Source organism: Manihot esculenta, chromosome 1 (assembly GCF_001659605.2).
Source record: "Manihot esculenta cultivar AM560-2 chromosome 1, M.esculenta_v8, whole genome shotgun sequence".
In the NCBI taxonomy this organism is placed as follows: domain Eukaryota; kingdom Viridiplantae; phylum Streptophyta; class Magnoliopsida; order Malpighiales; family Euphorbiaceae; genus Manihot; species Manihot esculenta.
In genome coordinates this window covers 31,144,896-31,170,241 of record NC_035161.2, presented here as the reverse complement: position 1 = coordinate 31,170,241, position 25,346 = coordinate 31,144,896, and the positions used below count along the sequence as shown (strand labels likewise).

Here is a 25,346-nt window from a genome sequence, read left to right as displayed (position 1 = left end):
TTAATTTAATATTAAAATTTCTTGACGTATCACACTGATATAATATTAAAGTAATGAGTGACATAATAAAAATTAGATTTTAATTAATAAAAAAGTATAGAATATAATTATAATAAAATTAAAAATATGAAATTTTTTTTGACATTAATATTTAAATAAATTATTTTACAAAAATATCTGTTTTTTGTTAAATTAAAAATAATTAATAGTATCATATACGTATACGAAACCTAATCCTTAAGAACACTATTTTTTTTTTTCCATAATAATAAAAAAACGGCCTTGAAACTTGAAAGCTCGTGAATCCAATTCAATTGTGAAATGCGAGTAGAGGTGTTGGCAGCAGCAGACCTTTTCCAAGTAAGCCCTAAGTCTGAATTCTGAAATTCCATTCCCGCTCCCTCTTTTTCATACCCAATACCAATCTCCCGCCATTTGCAATTCTCCATGCCCTTTTACCTTCAATTCCCTCATTCCCCATCACTTTCCCTCTGTTTTTTCTTTGCTTTTCTTCAAATTCCTTCATTTTCTAGGACTTCTAATTCCCTTAAATCACCTTTTACTTGCTTGTTTCCTTTCTTTCCTGGATTCTTACGCCTTTAGATGAGGCTTTTCGAATCTAGGGTTTCAATTTGATCTCTATTCGCAATGAGCGCTGTCAATATCACCAACGTTACTGTACTAGATAATCCGGCTCCGTTTCTGTCCCCGTTTCAGTTCGAGATCTCTTACGAGTGTCTGACGCCCCTTAAAGATGGTAATTCCTTGTGTTTTTCTCCATCTATATTGCCACTTATTTGAATTTGTAGTTTTTTTTTTTCAAGAAGGATTATTCGATTTTTGATGTTTATCTTAGGGTTTTTTAAACCAGCCTTGGAGGTTATTGGGTATGTGTGATTGGTGAGAAGAATTAGTGGATGGGTATGAGGGTATTGATTTACGTGCATTTGCTGGATAACTTGATGAGAAATAAATGAAAACACCTTGAACAGAAGTTAATGGACATTGATGATGGTTACTGGCGTTACGAGGTCAAGCAGATCATAAAACTTTGATTGATGGCTTAGATATCCTTCTTGACTATCAATAGCAATACAATCATTATACTGTAATCAAGGGAGAAAAATGTATTTACTTGCGTTTTGAGATAGTTGTTGAATTGTTCAATGTATTTTGGTCCTATTCCATAATGAACAGGCTTTCCCCTTAATTTTATAAATAATATGAAATTTTGTTTATAGTTTTGCATGTTACCCTTATGAAGATTAAAAATTTAGTCAAGATGTACAGTTTATCTTCTGGTTCTTGATCATCACCTCACTTGTAATTTAGAAAAATTTAGTCAAGAAAAAAAGATTTGTTGGCTGGTTATGAAGCCTGTTCTTGTCGTGCTTCTGTCCATTGTTTAAGTTGCCACAGGAAGGTAACTGCCGCTCTGACCTTCTACAGTTTTAGACCCATCATCTCTATTCCACTTATGCCTGGCAGTTTTATGTTTGTTCCCTGGCTGTAATTATTAGCGTTTTGTAGTACCAAATAAGCAAGCATGCGACCAACACCTCTGGCAATTTGGCTTTCAAATTAGTATTAGAACAGTAATTTCATGTTTTTGATTTAGATGCCAAGCTCCATCTACACATTAGAATACTTTTTGTCAAATTAAGTTTTGATTGTGAGTGTTATTGCACGTCTTTCTTAAATATTATGTGGTCAGTTTATCCAACCCCAACAAGATTAGCACTGAGGCTTAAGTTATGACAACTTTAGGCAGACTTAATCTTCAACTTCAGAATTTCTTTTTGACTTTGTTTTGCAGCCCCGTTGCTTTGTACTGTACATTCATGCATAAAAGTTTTCATTATGGGACTTGCCATCTGGTGAATAGTCAATTAAATAAACAACAAGAAATATGCAATAGATCAAAATTGAGTTTTTATCCCAAACTATAGCCTTTAGAATCCTGTCCTGGAGATGTAACTAATTTTAAATTGCTGTCAGCTTTTTTTAAATATTCTTCCCTTTATCTAGGCATAGGACCAGCTTTGCCAATTCTTACACCAAGTCAAATCCACCATAAATCAGAGTTGGAACTGCAGCAAGTATGATTGGGAAGAATCAAATTATATACTTGCTCATGATAGTAGGACTCAGGTTAGGGAACCTCGCATTTAGGTTTTTGAAGGATAGACTTGAATTTCTATTGGGTATTGAGTTGTGACTCGATTTGAGGAAACATCATGTCCTGAATAGTACCGTCGAATTTCTTTGGAAGAAGATAGATAAAGAGCATATAAAACTAGTAAGATGGTTTGGATTGGCAGGATAGCATGCTTATCAGGCCCACATCTCATGCATGTCTTATGGGTTTGAAACTGTTGCGAATATTAATTATAGTAATTTTGTCATCTAAATGCAGATTTGGAATGGAAACTAATCTACGTGGGGTCAGCTGAGGATGAGACATATGATCAACTTTTGGAGAGCGTTCTTGTTGGGCCTGTCAATGTTGGAAACTATAGATTTGTTTTGCAGGCAATGCTTGCTAAACCATTGTGTTGACTCTTTTTGTTGGACTCTTGTTTGTCTTGCGTTTTAAAAGAATTCTGATTTATCTTCTGCTTGAATGCCTTCCAGGCAGATCCACCAGATCCTTCAAAGATTCGGGAAGAAGATATTATTGGCGTGACAGTGCTTTTGTTGACCTGCTCCTATCTGGGTCAAGAGTTTGTTAGAGTTGGATACTATGTTAACAATGACTATGAAGATGAACAACTTAGAGAGGAACCTCCATCAAAAGTGTTAATTGATAAGGTTCAAAGAAACATTTTGTCTGACAAACCAAGGGTCACAAAGTTTCCCATCAATTTTTATCCTGAGAACGCCCAAGCTGCTGAGCAACCTCCTGCACATGATCAAGCCGCTGAAACTGGTGGAAATGAAGAACCTTTGCCACCTTCTCCCAATCAAAGTTCAGATAGGGATGGACCTTAACTCTAATGACCATTTCACCAATTGACGGCCTTCGAAGTTTCCCATGCAATTTTATGTCATGATAAGTTAAGTGATGCTTTTGATAAATGGCATCTGGGGAACTATTTATTCAAATTTGCCAAATGTTTGTAGGAAGAAATGTTGGTGATAGATACCCTGGTTCCAACAGGCTGTCTTTTCTTCTTGAACCACTGTAGCACTACGCTCATACCTATTGGATTCCACATGTTTGTGATCATATGCAAAGATACTCTCGAAATTCATTATCTTGGTATTTTGATTTCTTAATTTTAGTGCTTGCTGAAACCAGTTTTAGAAAGCTTGAGCTAATTCTCGTTAGAAACATTTTTGCTCTCGATGATGAAACTGACAACATTGTGGAGTTATATTTTACGTTTGCAGATCAGTTACAGCAAAAATGGTCTCTGTGGTGCGGAAAGGATAATATTATCTTGTTTGATAATATCAGTGTTATTGAGCTAGTCTTTTGATGTATAAGTTTTGATTCAATATTATAATATTATTTTGATAAAAACAATTTTTAAATATTAAGAAAGATAAATTATGTTACTTTAGATAAATTTTTACCATATAATATAAAATTCTTGTAGTTCTCTGGTATTTTATTATAAATTAAAATATTTATTTAATTTAGGTATGAAAGCTTCTTGGAACTTAATTCGAAAATGAATGGTGACTAGAAAGTTGAAGTAATAACTGGGTTAAGCTTAACATAAATGGTTAACGACATAAGATACAGTAAATTTAACGTAATTTAATTTAATTACATAATTCAGAATAAATCTGTACAAAATTTATTATTTGAAATAGAAAATTTTATTTTTTAAAAAACATTTAACATTTAATTTTTATAATATAAAAAACTTATTAATTGATTTCTATTTTTAAAAAATATATTAAAATATTCTTAATATTTTTTTAAAAAATTTATTAATTAATTATTTTATTAATTTTTACAGTTAAATATATTAAATAAAAACAAAGGATGAGTGTAAAATTTAAGATTTCTTGCGCCACTTACCTATCTTATTATGAAACTTAATAAAGAGAATCATAACAGATCTATCAAATAATAATAAAAACGAAATGATTTAAATAAGAGCATCCCTAAAAATTTTTTATAATTAATATTAATTTTCAACGGAACATAATGGTTTACTCTATGTAAATAGAAATAAAATATTTTTCAGAAAAGAAAAACTTAAATAAGTACGAGAGTATAATGTTAGTTTCATTACATATCTAAAGAACTTGAGCAGCAAAAACATTTAATCCTTTGGAACAATTCAGAAAAAAAAAAAAAAAAAAAAAAAAAAGAAAAGAAAAGAAAAAAGATACAAGTCAGTGCCTTGAAACAGCCGAAACTGAGAGGCTGCTACGCATCCATATCCTTCAAACCAATAATGAAAAAGCAGGAAAAAGTTTTAACAGACAATAGCCACTTTGCCACTACCATAATAATCATACTTGAGGAACTGCAGAGCAAGTACTGGCAATTTTTCCTTCCCTACAGCAAACAGGAATATAGCATTCTTCAGTTCTCACTTTTACGCCTTTTCTTGGTTCGTGCTTTTGTTGATCCTTTTGTTTTCTCCACATTTGGGACATCTTCCCCTTTCTGCATTGATGTTAAGGGATCAAAACAACCTCATAGAAATATTAAAATCACATAAAACAACTGGTTGTCTTCAAATGAGCATTCATACCTTCTTCCTTGATCTCTTCTTTTGTCGTTGGCGCCCTTTATTCTTCTTTTTCGATTTATTCTGGCAAAATTTTAAATTAGTCTAGCTAAATTAGTATCCAACCTCCAATCCACTATTCAATTTGGCAATCCACATTTAAGAACCAACCTCTGCAAGAGCTACAATTCGGTCATGCATCTCCGCTGGGGTTTCCTGGTTCTCTACTTCCCCGTCACTGTTGAGCATGGCCTTCAACCTATTTTCCTTCAGCAACTTCTCAGATCGAGTATGTCTCTACAACAATTGGAAAAAAAAAAAAAAAAAAAAAAAAAAAAACCTATTAGCAAATACTAGGAGCTGAAAAGCACATGCTAGTCTAAATACTTTCATCTGCATCATGACAAGAGAGTATCATCTTGCTGTCATATGTCCTGTCTGAAAGCATGGTGGAAATCCTATAAAATCATTTTAACATTTAAAAGAAATACCCAGCTCATCAAAATTATTGCACAATAGTAATGCTTGCATTACTGGCAGAATTATCTCAATATTGGACATAATGTCAATTATTTGGAGTTCCCATTATGTCCATCACTGACATGGGACCAGGACTGACAAGTTATAATGAACAACTGAAATATTTTCCTGAATTCTTAATTACTTACATGTAAGGCCAGAGTATGATTAAGAATTCTAGGGGCAAAAGATTATTTATCGCAAAATGAAGATGAAGAACCACTAACCACTTGATAACTATGCTATATTCAACGCAGTTCTTTAATATGGCAGGAAATATTCACTCATCTACCTCAAAAAAAATCATTTATCAAAGTATAATTTTAACAACAACATGAATGATAAAGAAACAAATATGATACTTAAGTGAGACACTAAACTTTTAATGAATAGGGAATATGCAATGAAAGAGAGAAAGGAGCCAATTACACATGAGAGTCGTGATAAAAAAAGAACAAAAGATAAACATATCCCTTGGTTGAAAATTAAATCCACATTTTCATAATAGTTTAAGTGGTTGCTGCCAAGCAGAAGATAAGTCAAAATGCAGAAAAAAAAAAAAGAAAGAAGAAGAAGCAATTTTACAAGCAAATAGAAGCATGCCATGTCCTACCTTAGAATTGAGGTGAGTCCTCATAGTCTCTTCAGTCAAACAGACAATTCGGGGGCAAATACGACACTTATAAACTGATTTGAATTTTAATACAAAATCTGGCAAACCAGCTGGTGATTCCTTTTGGGCTACACCATCAAACTCTTCATTGAATATAGCTGCACCATGTTTACCAGATATTTGAGGGCCAACAGGGATTTTCTTTTCATTTCCTGTTCCATCATCTTCATTTGTAAAACCTAACATTGAGCCATCATGACATCAGGCAACCCAAAATAGAAGTAAAACAATGCATGCATTTTGGCCTTCAAATATTAATATATTTATGGGGTTTGGCAAATCAAACACGACAAGTTGGCCTTGAATCCTCCACAAATAGTGAAGATCTCATTGCTTGCAAAATGGGAGGAAATAGAAGACAAAAGTGAAAAAATAAAAGTCTGCACTCAAGTGGAGTAACAGTGTATGAAACAGAACAGTCCATAAGACCCCATAGCATACTCATATATTAAATGCTATCAATATTTTAATCCTAACCATAGCTCCATGTGAATTTTATTAGATCATGTAAAGGAAATGGAAGCAACAGTATGCTTATAATCCAAAATGCACTTGCACCTTCCAGAAAAATTTTTAAAACCCTGAATGGAGAAGAAAATCCTACCTGATGAGCTAACATCATCCTCATCAGCTGAGATATCCTCACTCCTGTATCCTGAATTATATGAAATATGAAAGAGAAGATGTACACACAATCAGGAATACTGCTAAAAGTTAAATTAGCTTGCAAAAAATAACTAGATAACAATAAAAGTACAGGAGGACTTTAGTAATTCAGTATATAATAAAGTCTACTGATCAAAACCTATGTAGCCAGTCATTGAAAAGGCATGCCTAACAACAAAATTAGGAAAGTAGGATACTTGTTATTTCTCTCTTTATCTTCCTCATTTTTAATCAATAAAGCACCAAAGTTTCTCGAACTACCATCAAAACAACAGTAGCCAAAACTTGACTGGTAAAAGCATCCACAGACCCACAGAGCACTTGTTATCACTTGCACCAGCAAATATCGAGACCCACTAAGCAATACCGAGAAAAGACACAATGTGAAACAAACCAGATGACGAGGAGCAGGATTCGTTGTTTCCTTTCGCCTCAGCAACTGCAGCATAATCATCTGATTCATCTGTAGCCTCTGCTTCAACTTCAGAGTCAGAAGAAGAAGAAGCAGAGGAACATGAATCCGAGGGTGCATCTCTATCTCCGTGTTCTTCCCTAAAGAAACGCCTCTTTATCATCTTTGTATCAATCAACTTCAAGTACTGAAAAATAAAACGGCGACCATTAACGGGGGAAAACAATCCATATGCAAATATGCATACTTCTGAGTATACATCACAAATATATGTCAAAAGCGAAAAGAAATTAACCTAAACGACGTGACGCCCAACAAGAAAAGCAGTGTTCTTTAGAATCTATTAGCACAGAATTACGAAAGCAAAACAGGAAAAAGATACCCATTTCAGTCGATCGAATCAAACTAGAAGAAAACTAGCATAAAAGAGAATGAAGTGGGAAAAATTACCGGATTTCAAATGGAAAATAGGCGACGGCTTGTCAAAGAGACAGAGGAGAGATAGAGAGGGTTTTGGGTTTAGCGTTTACAGGTTGCAAAGTGCGAACTGTGGGAGACAATAACATGAGTTCGGGTTTGGTGGAAACCCGGTCTACCATGGATTGGTTCGGCTTCCTGCTTCGAATTGAATTGGTTCGGGCCCCTGCTTTGCGGAAAATCCATCTAACATTGGCAGCTGTATTTTTTTTTTTTTTTTTGTACGAGGCCGCTGGGAATAAAAGTGTTTGTTTGTGATCTTGTTCAAAAATAATTAAAAAAAAAAATATGATAATGTATTGACAAAAAAAAAAACTCGGTGTGTTTGGCGAAAAATTTTCTTTTATTTTTTTTTAATATTTAGAACACTTAATAAAATTGACTAACAAAAATTTTTAATATTTAAAATATTTTAAAAAATTAGCCGAACACAATATTATTCTAACAAGAAAGAAAATTAAATTATTTTTAAAAATTTAAATTTTAATGTGTCGAAAAGATTTGACCTTTCCAACACATTAAAAAATTAGCTAACACAATATTATTCTAATCACGAGTCAGGTCTAACTATTGAATTTTAATATAGTTAAAATTTAATCTTTTCAACATGGATTTAGTCTAAACCATAATGTTTAAAATCCCGTAATCATTAGGTCCATAGATTTCTCTTAATATATACAGCCTCTTATATTTGCCATATTGATCGCATTAAATATACTTTCAGAAAATATTACTTTCAGAAAATATTATAGTAAACTGAATATATATAAATTTATAGTCTAAATATAAAATAAATTTATATAAAATTAGAGAAAGAATAAAAAATATTTTATACTTTATAATTTTTAATTCAATTTATATCAAATTAGTGATGCTGCGGTTAATAAAAAATAATAATTTTTAATTATCGTCAAAAATATTAATATAAAAATTATATAATAAAATATAAATAAAATAAAAATTAAACTATATATTTTAAAATAAAATTAAATGAAATCACAATATATTTTTATATTTTTATTTCTTAATTAATAATTATATTTTAATTTTTGTGTTAACTTTTTTGACAGCCTCATAAAATTATTACTATTTACTAATGGCATGATATTATATTTATTATTTTAACATAAATTAAATCATAAAATGAATAAAATCACAAATTATTTTTATATTTTTTGTATAAATTTTTATGCAAAATCCTGTATATGTAAGAATTACCCTATATTTGCACATTTGCTAGACTGCACCGTAGTAATCCTAAACAAATACTTGATTTTTGTCCATTGCTTTAACTACTAATGTTTATGATAAGTGTATGTTGCATGCTTTGAACCAAGATTTTTCTCTCATGAAATTAAATTGAGCCTTTTCCTCCATTTGAAAATTAATGACTGTCGCGTTTCACCACTCCTGGATGGAGCGAGTCTAAAAAGACAGTACAGGCCCAAAACCCATAAAATTTTCTCAACAGACCGGTCCAACACCTTCAGCCCCTAATCCGGACACGCCGAGCGTATCAGATCACTCACAAGTCCAGATCCGATAGTAAAAAGTTTAGCCCAATAACGTGACATGAGAAATCAGAGCAGGCCTAATCACTTCGCAGTCCTACCTGTATGTACGCCAGGAAAAATTAAATGGTCGTCTGGCATGGAGAGGGCGTTTGACGGTTTCGTACGTAATAGGAACATGTGAGATTGTAGTAGAAAGGTAGTTAGACATGACAAAGAGAAAGAAATAAAAAGAGATAAACACTAGAATCAATCAAATTTACACAACTATTATAAATTCTATTTTGTGAATATCAAAATATCAAAAATATTAATATTTTCTTTCAAAATATTTTTCATCAAGCAAGGAATATTCTATTCTGAATATCAAAATATCAAAAATATTAATATTTTCTTTTAAAATATTTTCATCAAGCAAATGGAAAATATTTTTTCTGAAATAAATTTATTAATTTTTTTCTTTATGTAAAATGTTTTTCACATTTTTTGACTTTTCAAATACTTATAAAAATTGATTAATATAAAAAATTTATAATCGAAAAGAAAATTAAGTTAATTTTTTAGGAAAATAACTTTTTCCTTTTAAAAGGAAAAATATGAACATAAATTTAATAACATATTTGATTTTTAAGTATTACTACCAAATTTTTCTTGAAATTTTTTCTGTTAAAGAACTTTCATATATAATTTTTTTTTGACATAAACGTAGTGTAAATAATAAAATAAAATTAAGAAATATAAATGAAACCTCACGAATTTATAAATTGTACGTAAAAATTAGCTAATCCACATATCTCATATTGAAATAATAAGTAGTAAAATATTAATTAACATTTGTAGAGAGAAAAATGATAAGTTGGTAATTTATAATATAATTTATTAAAATCTATAATTCAGTTTTTACGAGAAACGATATAATTTTAAGGTTTTATTATGTTAGTAAAATAGTTATTTTATTAAAATTTTATTCAACTGTTATATTATAATATATTTTTTTTCAATTTCATTTTTTAAAATAATGTAATTACTGTAATTTTAATATTTATAATAATATAGTTCCATCAATTTAAGTTAACTTTTTTTTTTTAACTTATAGTCGATATAAATAATAGTAATTTTAATAGAATGGTATTTTGTTAATAAAATAAAAATTAAATTATTTACTATTAAAAAATAAGAATTAAATTATAAATTTTATTAAATTTTAAAAATTACATAATAAATTACTCTAAAATTAAATACTTGTAAATAATTAAAAATAAAAAATGAGAAATGAATTGTTTAAATGATGATTTTATTTAATAAATTTTTTTATATCTATCTGAATGTATAAATTAATTTATATGTTAAATTAATAAAAAATATTTTTTAATTAATTTTTAAAATATTATAATTATTTTATTTAATAAAAATATTTTTTTAACCAACAGTTCAAATAAAAATGTCTTAAATTATTTATATTTAATAATAATAAATATATTAAATACATAATGAATTAATATGTCTTGGAATGTATGACTTCTTATCTCTACTATGCTCTGCTCAAAGTATACACTCACCAGCGCACGCCACATCAAAATTCAAATCAAATTCCTCTTTCTTCTCTGATCATTTCCTTCCATGGCGGACTCCAATACCCAGATTGCCCCCGAAACCCTCATCGACGGCAACATCCTTGTCGCCAAATCTTTCGCTCGCTGTGGCGTCACTCACATGTTTGGCGTCGTGGGAATCCCCGTCACTTCCCTTGCCAACCGTGCTGTCTCCCTTGGAATCCGTTTCTTGGCCTTCCACAATGAGCAGTCCGCTGGCTATGCCGCCTCCGCCTACGGTTACCTCACTGGTCGACCTGGCTTGCTTCTTACTGTTTCTGGTCCCGGTTGTGTCCATGGGCTCGCTGGATTGTCTAATGCTATGGCCAATGCCTGGCCGATGGTGATGATCTCCGGCTCCTGTGACCAAAAGGATGCTGGTCGGGGAGACTTTCAAGAGCTTGATCAGATAGAGGCTGTGAAACCTTTCTCCAAGTTCTCAGTAAAAGCTAAAGATATTAAGGATATACCTAACTGTGTTGTTCAGGTTATTGATCAGGCGGTTTCCGGTCGCCCGGGGGGATGCTATTTGGATCTTCCATCTGATGTTTTGCATCAAACTGTAACAGAACCCGAGGCAGAGAGTTTGGTAACTGCTGCTTTTAATTCTTCAAAATCGAAATCAGTTGCAAATGGTAGTGAGGTTCCCACCTCAGAAATTGAAGGAGCCGTGGAGTTGCTTAGAAAAGCAGAGAGGCCTCTAATTGTGTTTGGAAAAGGGGCTGCCTATGCGCGAGCAGAGAATGAACTGAGGAAACTAGTAGAAACCACTGGAATCCCTTTCTTGCCTACGCCAATGGGAAAAGGCTTGTTGCCTGATACCCATGAGCTTGCAGCAAGTGCAGCGAGGTCGCTTGCTATCGGTAAATGTGATGTCGCGCTTGTAGTTGGTGCTAGGCTTAATTGGCTGTTGCACTTTGGAGAGCCCCCCAAGTGGTCTAAGGATGTGAAATTTATATTGGTGGACATTTGTAAGGATGAGATTGAGCTAAGGAAACCCCATTTGGGATTGGTCGGGGATGCAAAGAAGGTGTTGGAATTGACCAATAAGGAGATCAAGGACGATCCTTTTTGCTTGGCGAAGACTCATCCGTGGGTGGAGGCGATTTCCAAGAAAGCAAAGGAGAATGTGTCTAGAATGGAGGCTCAATTAGCGAAAGATGTTGTGCCATTTAATTTCTTGACGCCTATGAGGATTATTAGAGATGCTATTTTGGGTGTGAGTAGTCCTGCTCCAATTGTGGTGTCAGAGGGGGCTAATACTATGGATGTTGGGAGAGCTGTATTGATTCAGACAGAGCCCAGAAGTAGGTTGGATGCTGGCACTTGGGGAACAATGGGGGTGGGGTTGGGTTACTGCATTGCAGCTGCAGTAGCTGAGCCTGATCGACTGGTAGTTGCAGTTGAAGGTGACTCTGGATTTGGGTTTAGTGCCATGGAAGTGGAGGTATAGTGTGCATTATTATGTTTTAAATTTTCTGTATTGACATTAACATAAATTTTCTGTATTGACATTTCTTCTGCTCCATTGCTTTAGGATTGGCATTTGATGTTCCTTTTGCTTTTATTAGGGTTAAGAGATAAAAGAATGAACAAAGAATCCATAGTTTTGTCACAATTGGCAATTAGGCTAATCTTTTTAGTTGTATCAGTTATAGATACAATTGATGTCAACCGTAGCTAAACTTGAAAGGGATTTGCCAAAACTCCCTAATTGTTATTGTGTTATATGTGTAAACTCACAAAACTTCATAAAATATATTTTGCTTTTTATGCTTAAATGTACTGTATCATGTGCTTAATGAACTTTTTTTTGGGACAAAACATATGCCATTTTATCAATTTGAGCTTTTTAGCGTATGTTTTTCCAAGTTGCTCTTATAGTTGACAAAATTGAAAGCACTATTGCAAATTTGAACAAAGGTTTGGACTTATCTTTTATTTTCTTAATACTTCTATTATTTTGGAGCCATGATGAAATTTCCCTCTTCTTTAATTGTTTGTTGAAGTTTCAAGTTCCAAGTGCTTGATGAAGGTTCAACTTTCCACATTGTTTAGGGTTTTATTTTAAATGTTTTAAGCTAACTGTCAGTTTGCAAGGACATTGGATTTTGTTGACTTATTTAACTAATCCTAGCTGATTCTAGAGATTTGATTTGATCTGATTAGGATCCTTAATTATTTTTGTAATTATTATTTGATTATTTACTTCCTGTTTAGATATGATTCTCTGTGTATAAATAGTCATGTAGACCAATTGTAAAGATTAAGAGTGAAATATAAAAATACTCAAAATTTTCCCAAAATTCTTCATGGTATCAGAGCTTTTTCCTGATTTTTTGGGTCCAAATTCAATTTTTCATTTTTAGGGTTTCAAAACCCTAGATCTACCAATTTTGGTACTAACCCATCTAGGAGCCTCTTTTTCTCTCACCGCCGGCACCAGGAGAACCGCCGGACTGCCGCCGGCAGATCGACCAGCTCCGACGTCGAAAAAACCTGCGCGTGAGGCTCACGCGCCACCCCTTCCCGGCGCGTGACCTGTCGCTTCCCGGCGCGTGATCCATCGTCTGTCACTGTTTCGCCGCTCAGATCACTCCGGCGACGATTCCGACCATCTTTTCGGCTCTCCCGTGCTGTTACCCGGTCTTTTGGTGAATCAATTGGGCTTTCTTGTGTGTACAACCTTGGGTACCTCCTATTCTTTCACTGTTCATAAATCTTTACTATGGCAGAAGGGTTGAATAACGAATATGATCCAATTCGGGTCCAAGTGTTGGGAAGAAATCCTTTTCCTTTTCTAGAAGAGGCCCATGCCCATGTTCAACAAGAGGAAAGTCGTCGACATGCTATGCTCCATACTGCACCAGTTGAAAAGGCTGGGTTGACTACCAGTTTGAGCACACCACAGCCTCCTACTTCTGAGAAAGATCACTTACACTGTGACTATTGTGGGAAACCAAGGCATACCAAAGAGACTTGTTGGAAGTTACATGGTCGTCCCACTAGAGGTCGTGGAGGAAAATGAGGTACCTCTAGAAATCAAGCTAAGTTAGCAGAAACTGTGGAGGAGCCCTTTAAGGAGACAACAACGACTGAGTTCCTTTCCCCTAATGAACTTCAGAGTCTCAAGCGCCTCTTGTCTCATATTGACACCTCTTCATCCTCTGGTACTACATCTAACTTTGTAAAGTCAGGTAATGCTTCCTCTTTTAATAATGTTCCATGGATTATCGATTCTGGTGCGAATAGACATATGACAGGCTCTTATAAAGGCTTTCTCAATTATTCTCTTTCTCTAACCAAAGATAGTGTCAGAATTGCTGATGGCTCTTTTACTCCCATATCCGGAACAGGTTCTGTTATTTGCACATCCAACATTAAATTATCATCTGTCCTTCATGTTCCCCGCTTTCCTGTCAACCTTTTATCTGTCAGTGCTATCACCAATGCTCTTAACTGTAAAATTGAATTCTTTCCTGATCATTGTGTTATTCAGGATCTTCGCACAGGGAAGATGATTGGCAATGGTAGGCTGCATGATGGCTTATACATGTTGGAGGGTGATCCGGCTTCTTCGATATCTCAAGCCTATTTTGGAGAAAATAAGGATGTCAATCAGGAAATAATACAGTGGCACCGGCGGTTAGGGCATCCATCATTTTTTGTTTTAGAAAAACTTTATCCTGATTTGTTTGCTAAAACCCAGTTTGGCTCTTTATGTTGTGATGCTTGTGAGTATGCTAAACACACTAGAACATCCTATCCTTTGAGTCATAATAAAAGTCAAATTCCTTTTGCAACTATTCATTCTGATGTTTGGGGGCCTACTCAAACGGTCTCCTTATCTGGTAATCGATGGTTTGTCACCTTTATTGATTGTTGCACTCGAATGACTTGGGTCTATTTGATTAAAGCTAAAAGTGATGTCTTTTCTTGTTTTCAATCCTTTCATAAGATGGTTTGTACTCAATTTGATACTAAGGTGAAAATTTTGAGAACTGACAATGGAAGAGAATACATGGATAGTAGCTTTTCTGCTTATTTGGAGAGTAATGGGATAATACACCAGACTAGTTGTCCTTATACTAGTGCTCAAAATGGCGTTGCTGAGAGGAAAAATAGACATCTATTGGAGGTAGCTCGATCTCTTATGTTCACCATGAATCTACCCAAAACATATTGGGGAGATGCAATTCTTACATCTGCTTATCTTATCAATAGAATGCCTCTCAAGACCCTTAACTTTATGAGTCCTTTGACGGCTCTACAAGGGAAGAATTCATACGTTGTTCCATCAAAAGTATTTGGGTGTGTTTGCTTTGTCCATACTAGGACGGCAGGAAAATTGGATCCCAAGGCCCTTAAATGTGTGTTTGTTGGGTATTCTCCAACACAGAAGGGATACAAGTGTTATCATCCTCCCTGTAGGAAATACTTCGTTAGTATGGATGTTACCTTCCGAGAAACTGAACCCTACTTCAGTACCACCCACTCACCTCTTCAGGGGGAGAATAATGAGCAAGAAGAGGTGATCCCGAATTCTGTGATTTTGAATGATATGGTTCAACTAGAAAGTTTGAGTTCTAGTAGACAAGGGGAGATGTCCAATCAGGGAGAGAGAACTGGTCGTTTGGACAAGCCAGATTTGAGAAGGTATTCAAGGAGAGATAAGGCAGAAGAAACCATTATGCAGTCTACTCAGAGTCAAGAATCTTCTCCTGGTACTACCCACAACTCTTTCTTCTGGTGAGTTACCCACAACTCTTGAATGTTTCAATGACTTAGATAAACCTATTGCACAAAGAAAAGGGGTCAGATCTTGCACTAAACACCATATTTCTAACTTTGTTTCTTATGAATCTTTATCTCCTTCCTATAGAGCCTTTGCCTTGTCTATTTCCTCTGTGTCTATTCCACAGGATTGGAAGAAAGCTCTTGCAGATCCTAAATGGAAGAAAGCAATGATTGAAGAGATGAAAGCATTGGCTAAAAATGAGACTTGGGAGCTTGTCACTCTCCCACCTGAGAAGAAACTCGTTGGCTGTAAATGGGTGTTCACAGTAAAACACAAAGCTGATGGCACAATTGAACGGTTTAAGGCCAGATTGGTTGCTAAAGGATTCACCCAAATCTATGGAGTGGATTACCAAGAGACATTTGCCCCAGTTGCAAAAATGAACTCAATCAGAGTTTTGTTATCTTGCGCAGCCAACTTGGACCGGGACTTGCAACAGTTTGATGTGAAGAATGCTTTCCTCCATGGAGATTTAGAGGAAGAAGTGTTCATGGAAATTCCTCCTGGGTTCGCTGATGAGAAGACACAAGGAAAGGTGTGCAGGTTAAAAAAGGCTTTGTATGGGCTAAAACAATCTCCCAGAGCTTGGTTTGACAGGTTTAGCAGAGCCATGATGTCCTTTGGTTACCAACAAAGCAATGCTGATCACACTCTGTTTATCAAACATCATAAGGGTAAGATCACCCTTCTTATTGTGTATGTTGATGATATAGTGGTGACAGGTGATGACAAAGAGGAAATGGCTCAACTAAAGAGGTTGTTGGCCCAGGAATTTGAAATCAAGATCTGGGAAAACTGCAATATTTTCTAGGTATCGAGGTGGCTAGATCAGAAAAGGGAATTTTCATCTCCCAAAGAAAGTACATTCTGGATCTTTTGGAAGAAACTGGTATGATGGGGTGTAAACCAGCAGAATCTCCCATTGAAAGTAATCACAAGCTGAAAGCAGGAACTGGTGAGTCCGTGGATATTGGAAGATATCAGAGATTGGTAAGAAGGTTGATTTATCTCTCACACACTCGACCGGATATAGCCTATGCTGTTAGCTTAGTCAGCCAATTCATGCATGACCCTCGCGAGATTCATATGCAAGCTGTACTTCGCATCTTGAGATACCTAAAGTCTGCGCCAGGGAAAGGGCTTCTTTACTCCAAACATGGTCATCTCCGAATTGAAACTTTTACAGATGCAGATTGGGCAGGATCTCTCGATGACAGGAGATCCACCTCTGGCTACTGCACAGTTGTGGGGGGGAACCTTGTCACCTGGAGGAGCAAAAAACAAAGTGTTGTTGCTCGGTCAAGTGCGGAAGCAGAATACAGAGCAATGGCCCAAGGAGTATGTGAACTCTTATGGTTACAGAAGTTATTGGAAGAGTTGAGATTGTCCGAGAGAGACAAGATAACTTTGTATTGTGACAATAAAGCTGCTATAAGTATAGCACAAAATCCAGTCCAACATGACCGAACCAAGCACATTGAAATTGATCGGCACTTCATTAAAGAAAAATTAACAGACGGTGTCTTTAGCCTAGTTCATGTGACTTCTACGGGGCAACTTGTGGATGTGTTTACTAAAGGGCTTAACAACAAGATCTACCATAATCTGATTTGCAAGTTGGGCATGTGTGACATTTTTGCACCAACTTGAGGGGGAGTGTTGACTTATTTAACTAATCTTAGCTGATTCTAGAGATTTGATTTGATCTGATTAGGATCCTTAATTATCTCTGTAATTATTATTTGATTATTTACTTCCTGTTTAGATATGATTCTCTGTGTATAAATAGTCATGTAGACCAATTGTAAAGATTAAGAGTGAAATATAAAAATATTCAAAATTTTCCCAAAATTCTTCAGATTTGAAAATATTTTCTTGCTTGTAGCTGAAAAGAAACCATTGTATCAGGACTCAGGAGGTAGCAAGTGGAATTTCAATGCTTGTTGATTAGAAGGTCTGTTCAGGCCAGTTAGATGTTTTGCTTTATTGTGGTTGGTCTATAGGCCAAATGCTTAAATATCCATCAGTTCTAAGTGCTATATCAATTTTCCTGAAATCTTTGAGAGGAATATCATTATATTACTTAAAATTGGTTTTGGCACTTGGCCCTTCTTTTAAATTGAAATTTTGGTTTCAAGGAAAATTGCTTATTAAGTCGCAGGATTTTTGGTTTATTCAAACTAATAGTTGTATCACTTGTCCTGTGGCTATTTTTGTTTGTGCTACATTGAAATGATTTAAAAACAAGATATTTAAAAATACCACCAGAATTTTTTTTCTGTAAAAAATTTTTTCAAAGTCTAAACATCCTGCTTTTGGCCATGTTAATAGTCTCTGACTTGATTATTGATATGTAAAGATATTTTCCAAACATCTATGGCCTATTCATTACCTCGGCGCTCCTGATACATCTATCTCAATCCGGTGACTTTGCCTGTATACTTGAGCTCTTGCATGAATTTTTAACACTACATTATTATAAATTCAAGTGTGGTCGTAGAAGCAAGCAGGTTCAGTTGAGCATATTTTTAAAGTGTGAGCAGGTAGGATCAAGGCAGGAGTAATCTGATTGGATATACTGAGGTTTTTTTCTTAGATTTTATATGAAGCAACAACCCTTTAATTTAGTTTTTTGTTTGACTTGTCTATAACAAAAGTGCTTATTTGTGAAGAGCATCATGGTCTCCCCCCCCCCCCCCCCCCCCCACTCCACTCTCTTTCTCCAGGTCAAGGGTGTCCTCCTCTCCCCTAATATCCTTACGTTTTCATTTTGATTATTTCAGTTGAAGTATAGAGGTCTTTCTCCAAAAGTAACATGGATAATTACTCCTTAGTTTGTGTTGATTATTCTCAGTTTATCAACCTCTGTTGTTTAGTATGATTTTTGTTTTAAAGTGATGATAACATATAGCATATAAAATTTTCAAAGTTTCATTCAGTTACACCTATAGCATGTAACCCATAGCAACAAAGTTTGATCCTATCTAGTGAAACATTTTGCAACTCATGTAAGGCCTGCCAATTTTCGAATTGCTGCATGGCAGAGGCTAAACCTAGATATACCAGTGGTTTCTCTTAAAGGAAGATGAGTTCTCTGTTCTGATGGTCTGGATGCTATTAATTGAATTTTAACTTTATCCTTGTGCACAAAAATCTTTAGTTAAGGCAATTGATTAATTAATTTGAAGAAGCATTTACTCTTCTTTCTTCTTTGGCATTGGCTCTGTTTAAGAAATTTATTGAAGCTACTAGTATCATTTCAATAGCTAATGAAGTCAGTTTTGAATAATTTTCTTACGTTTGTTTACCTGTCTATCTGATTATCAAAGTTCAAACAAAATTGTGGTAAATTTTCTGATGATTTTGATTTTTTTTTTTTATTGCAGACGTTGGTTCGGTACCAGTTACCTGTGGTTGTGATAGTTTTTAATAATGGTGGTGTGTATGGCGGTGATAGGAGGAGCCCTGAAGAAATAACAGGACCTCTCAAAGGTGATCCAGCACCCACTTCTTTTGTCCCCAGCGCTGCATATCATATTCTTATTGAAGCTTTTGGGGGCAAAGGTTATCTAGTTGAGACACCTGATGAACTTAAGTCTGCCCTTGCTGAAGCTTTTTCTGCAAGAAAGCCAACTGTAATAAATGTTGTCATCGATCCTTATGCCGGCGCAGAGAGTGGGAGGCTGCAGCATAAGAACTAAGGTAGACTGAACCTGTACCCGTCTCTGTGTTATTACCTGTTCATTTGTCGCTGGGGCCAAGCTGCTACTGTAATAGTTACTGCTTACTCAAAATACAGGCATGCATGCATGTAGAAGAAGTATATTTTGTGAGCCACATTGTGTTTTGTAGTTTTCTCATACAAATTCATAATACCATAATAGAATTTGGTGCAAGTAGACTTGTGAGATCTACCATAAATTTGATAATGATCATGTCAACTGACAATGCCCCACAGAAAGTGATGTCAATTGAAGTGTCGTAATAAATGTAGCTTCTTTTTTTTTTTTTTTTTTTTTTATCTCTTGAAAGACTTTCTAAATTGCTTCAAAGGCTAAAACGCGTACCGGTCTTTTCAGACAGCAGCTTATTGTGATGTAGCAAGAGGATAATCTTGTGTTTCTTTATGGACAAAATTTGATTAATAATTTAGCATCCTATTTCTCCTGTTCTAATCTAGTTATTTATTTTAACTTGTTTGGGTGATTGGTCAACAGTAATATTTTTGTAAACTTGAGCAGATCGTCTCTGATATCTAGATAATCTAATGGATGCTCTGATGTATCACTGTCACTGGAATGATGAACAATAACTAATTTACATTAACTAAGGCGGTCCCTTGCACTTGCTACTCAAAATTTCCTTCATAAGCAGTCTCCTAAAGTTTATGGTCATGCTCTGTTTGCGTTGCTTTAATGAGCACAAAGAATGATTTGCATTACGTGAAGCCAATCACTATAGGAGATATGCACAAGAGACTCTCGTCTTTGTTGTTTCTTGCCAGATTCTGAGGAAAATACGAGGGAAACTTGCTTTGCCACTTCTTCAAAATCTCTGTTCGTATATACCTTGTCAGTATTCATGTAAAATGAAATATTGAATTACAATGCCCCGATTAATGAAATTATAATAATAGTAATCAGCTTATTATATTTTTCTTTTAAAAAATGATTTTATTACATTATAACCTAAATTTATTATTATCATTTTAATACCGTTTAAGCTTTTTGTTTTTGATAAAAAAAAAATGTTTATTAAGTAAGCATATGCAGTAAAATATAGCATATATTAAACCAAATATTTTTATTAACAATATCTGCCATGTGTTTGTAGGAGAAATATGTCATGTATTTTCTTGATAATAAACTTAGAGAGTCTGTGACTTAATTTATAAAAATTAATTTTTAAGTATTTATTTGAGATTTATAAATAATTAAAATTTAAAATGTTTATAATTAAATAGTTTATAAGGGCTTTTATTATTAAAAGTATTGATGTATTTAAAAAAAATATTAAATAAAATATATGATGAACTTTTAAAATTAAATGAAGGTAATATAATAATTTATTTAGTTAAAATAATTTGTAAATTTATAAATTTATAATTTTTAAAAAAAATATATTAAACTAGGATTTATTTATACTTGAGTAAAAGATATGGGTTTAATTATTAAAAAAATTAATTTTTTTGCACTTAATAAAAGTAAGTAAAAATGACTATCGATTGTTTTAGCAGAAAGATTAAAAAGCTTAATTTAATAAAATGAGTTATGAGTAATTTAAAAATGAATTTCATAAAACTCTAAAATTTTCTTTTACTGAGACAATTCGTCTTTCAAATTTATAATTTATTTTTTATAATTATTTTAGGTGAAATACTTTTTGGTCATAACAATATTTAAAAACATGATTGATTTTGTCTTATGAGGAGTGCATCCCCATTATTATAATCATTACATCCAGCAATTTGAGATAATTATAATCTTATCATATATAAAATTCACAATCTTCCTAAAATTTCCCATTATTAATTAGCTTGCCATACTAGAAATCCCATCCAACCTATTGCCATTTGAAGCCTTCGGTATGTACCTCACTTGGATTTTTGTTTATTTTATTTTAGATCCTAATGGGACGTTGCAACAAATTTCAAGGAAGTTCTTGACCTCCATAGTTCGGATATCACAGGACTTTTTGCCTTAAAAGGTTTACACGTTTCACACTTGTTTCAACACACATGTTTGGAAAGTTCCTTGATCGTTTCTCCACTGGTAAGAAAAAACAAATTATTGATTTTATATAGGCACGACATTATTACACTAATATATGCTGATAGCTTAATTGTCCACACACTCCCATTCAGTTTTAGATTTTTCAAATAATATAAGAAGATTTGCTTTTATAAGGCAAGAGGATTTGTTTGGGAATTTTAAATCAAATAGTGGATTAATATAATTAGATGATGCTTATAATCTAAATAATACATTTATCCTTTAAAAAATTAAGAAGTTTTGATATCTTTTTTTTTTTTTTCAAAAAAGGGGTCCCATGTACTTGAGAAATTGATGTGTTTCTAGATTAGTTATAGGAATGTCAAAATACACATTCAGGGAACTTTATATAGAAAGTGCCTGGAAATGTGGTTGAAGGCAAATGTGGTTGATGCACAATTGCCTTCTGACTTTTTAGTTTTGGGAACGATAAAGGAAAATGTATCCGAAATTTTACAAGTTTTCTACACAAAACAACAAAAAAACGAAGAAAATTAAGACTTATTTCCTCAACTCTGGCCCTTTGCTGATATGAAAACAATCAAATTTCCTTCTGTCAACTATATATATTGCTAGATACAACCTAGTCTTGGCCATTAAATGCACATTCCTCTGTTTTTCTTTTGATTTTATTACACAAATTAATTTGGGTTTTTTTTTTGGGTAATTGGTAATTTCTTGAAGGAGTATGGCAGAATCCACTGTCAGATGTGAGAATCTTGAGGCGCACAATGCAGAAGAAGATGGTTTAAGTCAGAAGGCTGAAACCAGCAACACCAACTCGACAGTATGTTGTATATGTATTCAAGATGATGGAAATGGCAACGATGATGCTGCTGCTGCCGATGCCAGTGACTTGAATCAAATGGTAAAGAATGAATCCGTTGTTTATTCATATGCTCTCGGAATATTATAGTTATGTTTGGCAACTGAATACTTCTATTTTGAAACAGGGAAACATCGACTCATCTGCTCCTCTTCTGCCATTGCCAGAGACTGACCAGTCCATCAGAGTAGGCGTTGAAGGAGACGACGATGATGGCGTCGGCAACAGGGAATATGGCCTGGACGAGACGGTAAAAAAACTAGAATAATTAGTATTTATTCGCATGCATATTTCAAGCAGCTAGACATATTTTGAATTTTATTTTCTCCTCTCTTGAAGCAGCCCACTACCATTGAACGCTTAGAACGGATCTTCCTCATCGTGAACTTCGTTATAGAACTATCAACGGCGGTTTTTGATCAGCTTTCTTCTGTACATAAGCCCCACTTTGCACTGATCAGCTTGTTAATGTCTTCGGTAGTCATGTTGATTTCAGTTGCGATTCTCGTTTACAAGGGTCGAAAACAGAGAGTTAAATGGATGAAGAGGGGGCTGATACCTTGGTTTTACTATCCATCGCCAAATCACAAGCCTTTTGGGGCGTTTCCAGACATTATTGGCCTCGTTTGCGCCTTCTTCCAATGTGTTTTTTCAACAATAGGTTATGGTTTTTTGTCCCGACATGCAAATAATCCTGTCAAAGTATCTTTTTGGCCGATCATATTCGCCGGTGGCCTATTGTACTCTGGATTTGTTGGAAATCCATCCAAGGGAAAGCCGTTGATCGACACTTCAGCTCACAAGCAAATGGAGATGAGGAGTAGCGTTGAGATTGTAGAGATGGCGTTAGTTGATGGCAGAGGAAACAGGCGGAAGGGGGCAACTCTTGAGCATTTGGAATTACTAAGAAGGTTTGAGCAACTAGAAATGCTCAAGGACCTGGGAAGACTGAACCTCTTAGAAATGTTGAGCGCTAATCTCGAGGTGAGCTCCGAGCAATTGGAAAGGCACAGGACCGATGATCATGGGGCACTTGGAAATGATGTGGAAGCCTCGTATGTAGCACTTACTGGAGATGAGGGGCGAAATTCGAATATAATGGTAAGCCCATGAACAATCAGATACGCAAAAATTGAATTGAGCCTTGACACGAGCAAATTTGAAATGGGGGCAGAGCAGCATGTTCAAAAAATCACAAACTCAAGCTATTTGAAGATCTTCAGTGAAGTCGCAGCTACGAAGCACAACCTTTCATGTGATGCACTAGGAGTTGTCACTTAACAAATGGAGCTATTAATTAAATTTTACTTTGTATAATGTTTATTTGTATATGACGATGTTAACAATTTACTTGTATATAATCGAATTTGGTTGTTAGTGAAATATAGAAAGCATGGGACAAGAGGTTCCATTTTAATGTACAAAATTTTCTTTTTTATAAATTAAAATTTTATTATTATTAATAAAAAAATTACTCTCAAATTATAATTTATTAATTTGTCCATATTTCAAAATAAATCAATTTTGGAAAAAAAGTTTCCGCAATTTAATTGATCAGATAAAATAATTGTAGCTTCAACCTTATAGCCACTGGTATAACATTTTAATTTTATATAAATTTTAGTAATTAATTTTTCAAATTGGATTTTTAAAGTTTCCGTGATTATGCAATGAGTAGCATTTAAGTTTCTGATCTTGAAGATAACAAAAACCACCAAATTTCCTATACCAATTTGAATCCATCTGAATCTGCGCTTTAAAATGAAAATAAGCAAAATTTTTCTGCGTTTTTATAATTATATTCATTCCATTTAATTTTATTAGTATTTTTATCGACCTTCAGATTGCACCTTTACCAAAATCACTTGAAAAAAAAAAATCATATGCTCTTCTAAATTTTTCTTTTTTTAAAAAATCTAATGAATTTACATGTATTTGTTATATAAAATTATAATAAAATTCATATAAAATTTTTATATTTATATTTAATAATATATAAAATATAAGTCCGTGTGATATCATGACACAAAATGTATTGACAAGACATTCATTAATTTTTATTAGCCTCTTTTATGTATGACCGTTTGAGATTCTAACAAGATACAACACCTCGAATTTTATGACTTTCATTGAATGAGTGTTCGACCTTCGATTTTTGTATTCATACGAGATCTTAAATCCATATGTTATAATGTGTCAAAAATAATGTGTGTCAAAAATAATATATTTAAATCAACTGAGTATTAATAATCAAATTATTTACTATTAATAAATTGCCTAAAAAATTTATTAAAAATATAATTTTCTTTTTAAAAGAGACATATAATAAGCATACTATATATAACCACGAATAAATATAACCAACTGCATGAAAAGAATATCATCTTTTTTATTTTATGAGAATACTCTTTACTCATTTGCAGTCCAAGATTCTAGCCTCTTTGAAATATATAGCCCAATTTTATTACTCTCCCATTTACTTCCTTAACTACTGGCAGAATTCATTTACTCCTAAAAACTTTGTTAATCTTGCCAAGTATCATAATTCAATAACTCCTGGATCTCATTATTATCAATACTATAAAGAATTTAGATACCCTCAAATGTTAACGTTAGGTTTTATTTTTCTAATAAACAGCTTTCTTTTCCTTTGCAAAACTTCCTCTGTTTTTTTTTCTCTAAATATTACTATGCCCAAATAAAATTGGATTAGATTTAGACTAATAAGTTTAATTACAACCGGTTCTATTTTCTATTTATTTTTGAAAAATTATGGTTTTTATTGTGCGAATAAATCTAGCTTTTTCGCTTTTTAATAAAAAAAATTTCAACACTCACAGATTTACTTTGGTGGTAAGTGCATCTAAATAAAATTTGAGAGGTTTCAAATTTTACTCCAATCTCCGATCTCCAATTTTATTTCAAAATAAAAAAAAAAGAAAACAAGAAAAAGTTTCTAACAATTGTAGTGAAAGTCTTTTTGAGCCGTTGTTTTATTGGAAGAGGTGACCAGAAATAATAGATTAAGAGTAATGATTCTATAATGTTCAGATTTTGTTTCGGAGTCTAACATTGAATTTGGTTTTCTAAAGTTAATTCTTTGATGAACTGTCTCTCTCTTGAGTTTTAGTGACCCATATATTTTTGGATCTTTTAGGCATGGACCTCCCTGCATTTCTTGGGCTGTATAGTTTAATCAAATGAATTTATCACTAACTTTGATTAAAGAAAAATAGCACCGACATTTGCTTAGGTGCAACTTCTATTTTGGCCGCACCAGTGGACGTCGAATTTGGTAGTCATGTTGTTCTCCTGGATCCATCTCACTACGGTTCGAACCATCATATTACCACTATGGCTAAAAAAAAAAACAAATATTTTACCCATTATTTATTTGCTTATATAAT

General features: G+C 33.7%; 4 protein-coding genes across 7 annotated transcripts; 3 read left to right on the top strand and 1 right to left on the bottom strand.

Annotated features, from left to right (window-relative positions):
- Positions 1–288: 288 nt before the first annotated feature.
- LOC110617296 (probable histone chaperone ASF1A) lies at positions 289–3,279 on the top strand. The gene is made up of 3 exons (XM_021760009.2): positions 289–757; positions 2,417–2,532; positions 2,635–3,279. The coding sequence occupies exons 1-3, from the start codon at positions 649–651 to the stop codon at positions 2,989–2,991; spliced, it is 582 nt and encodes a 193-aa protein (XP_021615701.1). The 5' UTR covers positions 289–648; the 3' UTR covers positions 2,992–3,279.
- A 939-nt stretch (positions 3,280–4,218) lies between these two features.
- Positions 4,219–7,650, bottom strand: LOC110609858. 3 transcript variants are annotated; one of them, XM_043957405.1, is made up of 8 exons: positions 7,415–7,650; positions 7,260–7,304; positions 6,947–7,151; positions 6,491–6,550; positions 5,827–6,065; positions 4,866–4,991; positions 4,719–4,778; positions 4,219–4,630 (listed from the first exon to the last, which is right to left on the bottom strand). In XM_043957405.1, exons 3-8 carry the CDS (start codon positions 7,125–7,127, stop codon positions 4,547–4,549), a joined length of 750 nt encoding a protein of 249 aa, XP_043813340.1. In that variant the 5' UTR covers positions 7,128–7,151; positions 7,260–7,304; positions 7,415–7,650; the 3' UTR covers positions 4,219–4,546. The 3 variants fall into 3 exon arrangements, with proteins under 3 accessions (XP_043813340.1, XP_043813337.1, XP_043813341.1); XM_043957402.1 differs by lacking the exon at positions 7,260–7,304 and having other exon boundaries at positions 7,415–7,647; XM_043957406.1 differs by lacking the exon at positions 7,260–7,304 and having other exon boundaries at positions 6,491–6,541; positions 7,415–7,638.
- A 2,818-nt stretch (positions 7,651–10,468) lies between these two features.
- On the top strand, positions 10,469–19,238 carry LOC110631370 (2-hydroxyacyl-CoA lyase). Its single transcript, XM_021779180.2, has 2 exons — positions 10,469–11,991; positions 18,729–19,238. The coding sequence occupies exons 1-2, from the start codon at positions 10,573–10,575 to the stop codon at positions 19,041–19,043; spliced, it is 1,734 nt and encodes a 577-aa protein (XP_021634872.1). The 5' UTR covers positions 10,469–10,572; the 3' UTR covers positions 19,044–19,238.
- A 1,522-nt stretch (positions 19,239–20,760) lies between these two features.
- LOC110627734 lies at positions 20,761–23,332 on the top strand. Of its 2 annotated transcripts, XM_043950721.1 has the most exons (4): positions 20,761–21,113; positions 21,798–21,981; positions 22,067–22,189; positions 22,282–23,332. In XM_043950721.1, exons 2-4 carry the CDS (start codon positions 21,802–21,804, stop codon positions 23,050–23,052), a joined length of 1,074 nt encoding a protein of 357 aa, XP_043806656.1. In that variant the 5' UTR covers positions 20,761–21,113; positions 21,798–21,801; the 3' UTR covers positions 23,053–23,332. The 2 variants fall into 2 exon arrangements, with proteins under 2 accessions (XP_043806656.1, XP_021629802.1); XM_021774110.2 differs by lacking the exon at positions 20,761–21,113 and having other exon boundaries at positions 21,319–21,981.
- The last annotated feature ends 2,014 nt before the right edge of the window (positions 23,333–25,346 follow it).

Coding starts and splice junctions, on each gene's coding strand:
- LOC110627734 (XM_043950721.1), top strand. CDS start 21,802: ATGGCAGAATCCACTGTCAGATGTGAGAATCTTGAGGCGCACAATGCA. Junction 21,982..22,066: donor CCAGTGACTTGAATCAAATG/GTAAAGAATGAA, acceptor ATTTTGAAACAG/GGAAACATCGACTCATCTGC. Junction 22,190..22,281: donor AATATGGCCTGGACGAGACG/GTAAAAAAACTA, acceptor CTCTTGAAGCAG/CCCACTACCATTGAACGCTT.
- LOC110631370 (XM_021779180.2), top strand. CDS start 10,573: ATGGCGGACTCCAATACCCAGATTGCCCCCGAAACCCTCATCGACGGC. Junction 11,992..18,728: donor TTAGTGCCATGGAAGTGGAG/GTATAGTGTGCA, acceptor TTTTTATTGCAG/ACGTTGGTTCGGTACCAGTT.
- LOC110609858 (XM_043957405.1), bottom strand. CDS start 7,127: ATGATAAAGAGGCGTTTCTTTAGGGAAGAACACGGAGATAGAGATGCA. Junction 6,551..6,946: donor ATCCTGCTCCTCGTCATCTG/GTTTGTTTCACA, acceptor TTCATATTTCAT/ATAATTCAGGATACAGGAGT. Junction 6,066..6,490: donor GGATGATGTTAGCTCATCAG/GTAGGATTTTCT, acceptor GCTCAATGTTAG/GTTTTACAAATGAAGATGAT.
- LOC110617296 (XM_021760009.2), top strand. CDS start 649: ATGAGCGCTGTCAATATCACCAACGTTACTGTACTAGATAATCCGGCT. Junction 758..2,416: donor TCTGACGCCCCTTAAAGATG/GTAATTCCTTGT, acceptor ATCTAAATGCAG/ATTTGGAATGGAAACTAATC. Junction 2,533..2,634: donor ACTATAGATTTGTTTTGCAG/GCAATGCTTGCT, acceptor AATGCCTTCCAG/GCAGATCCACCAGATCCTTC.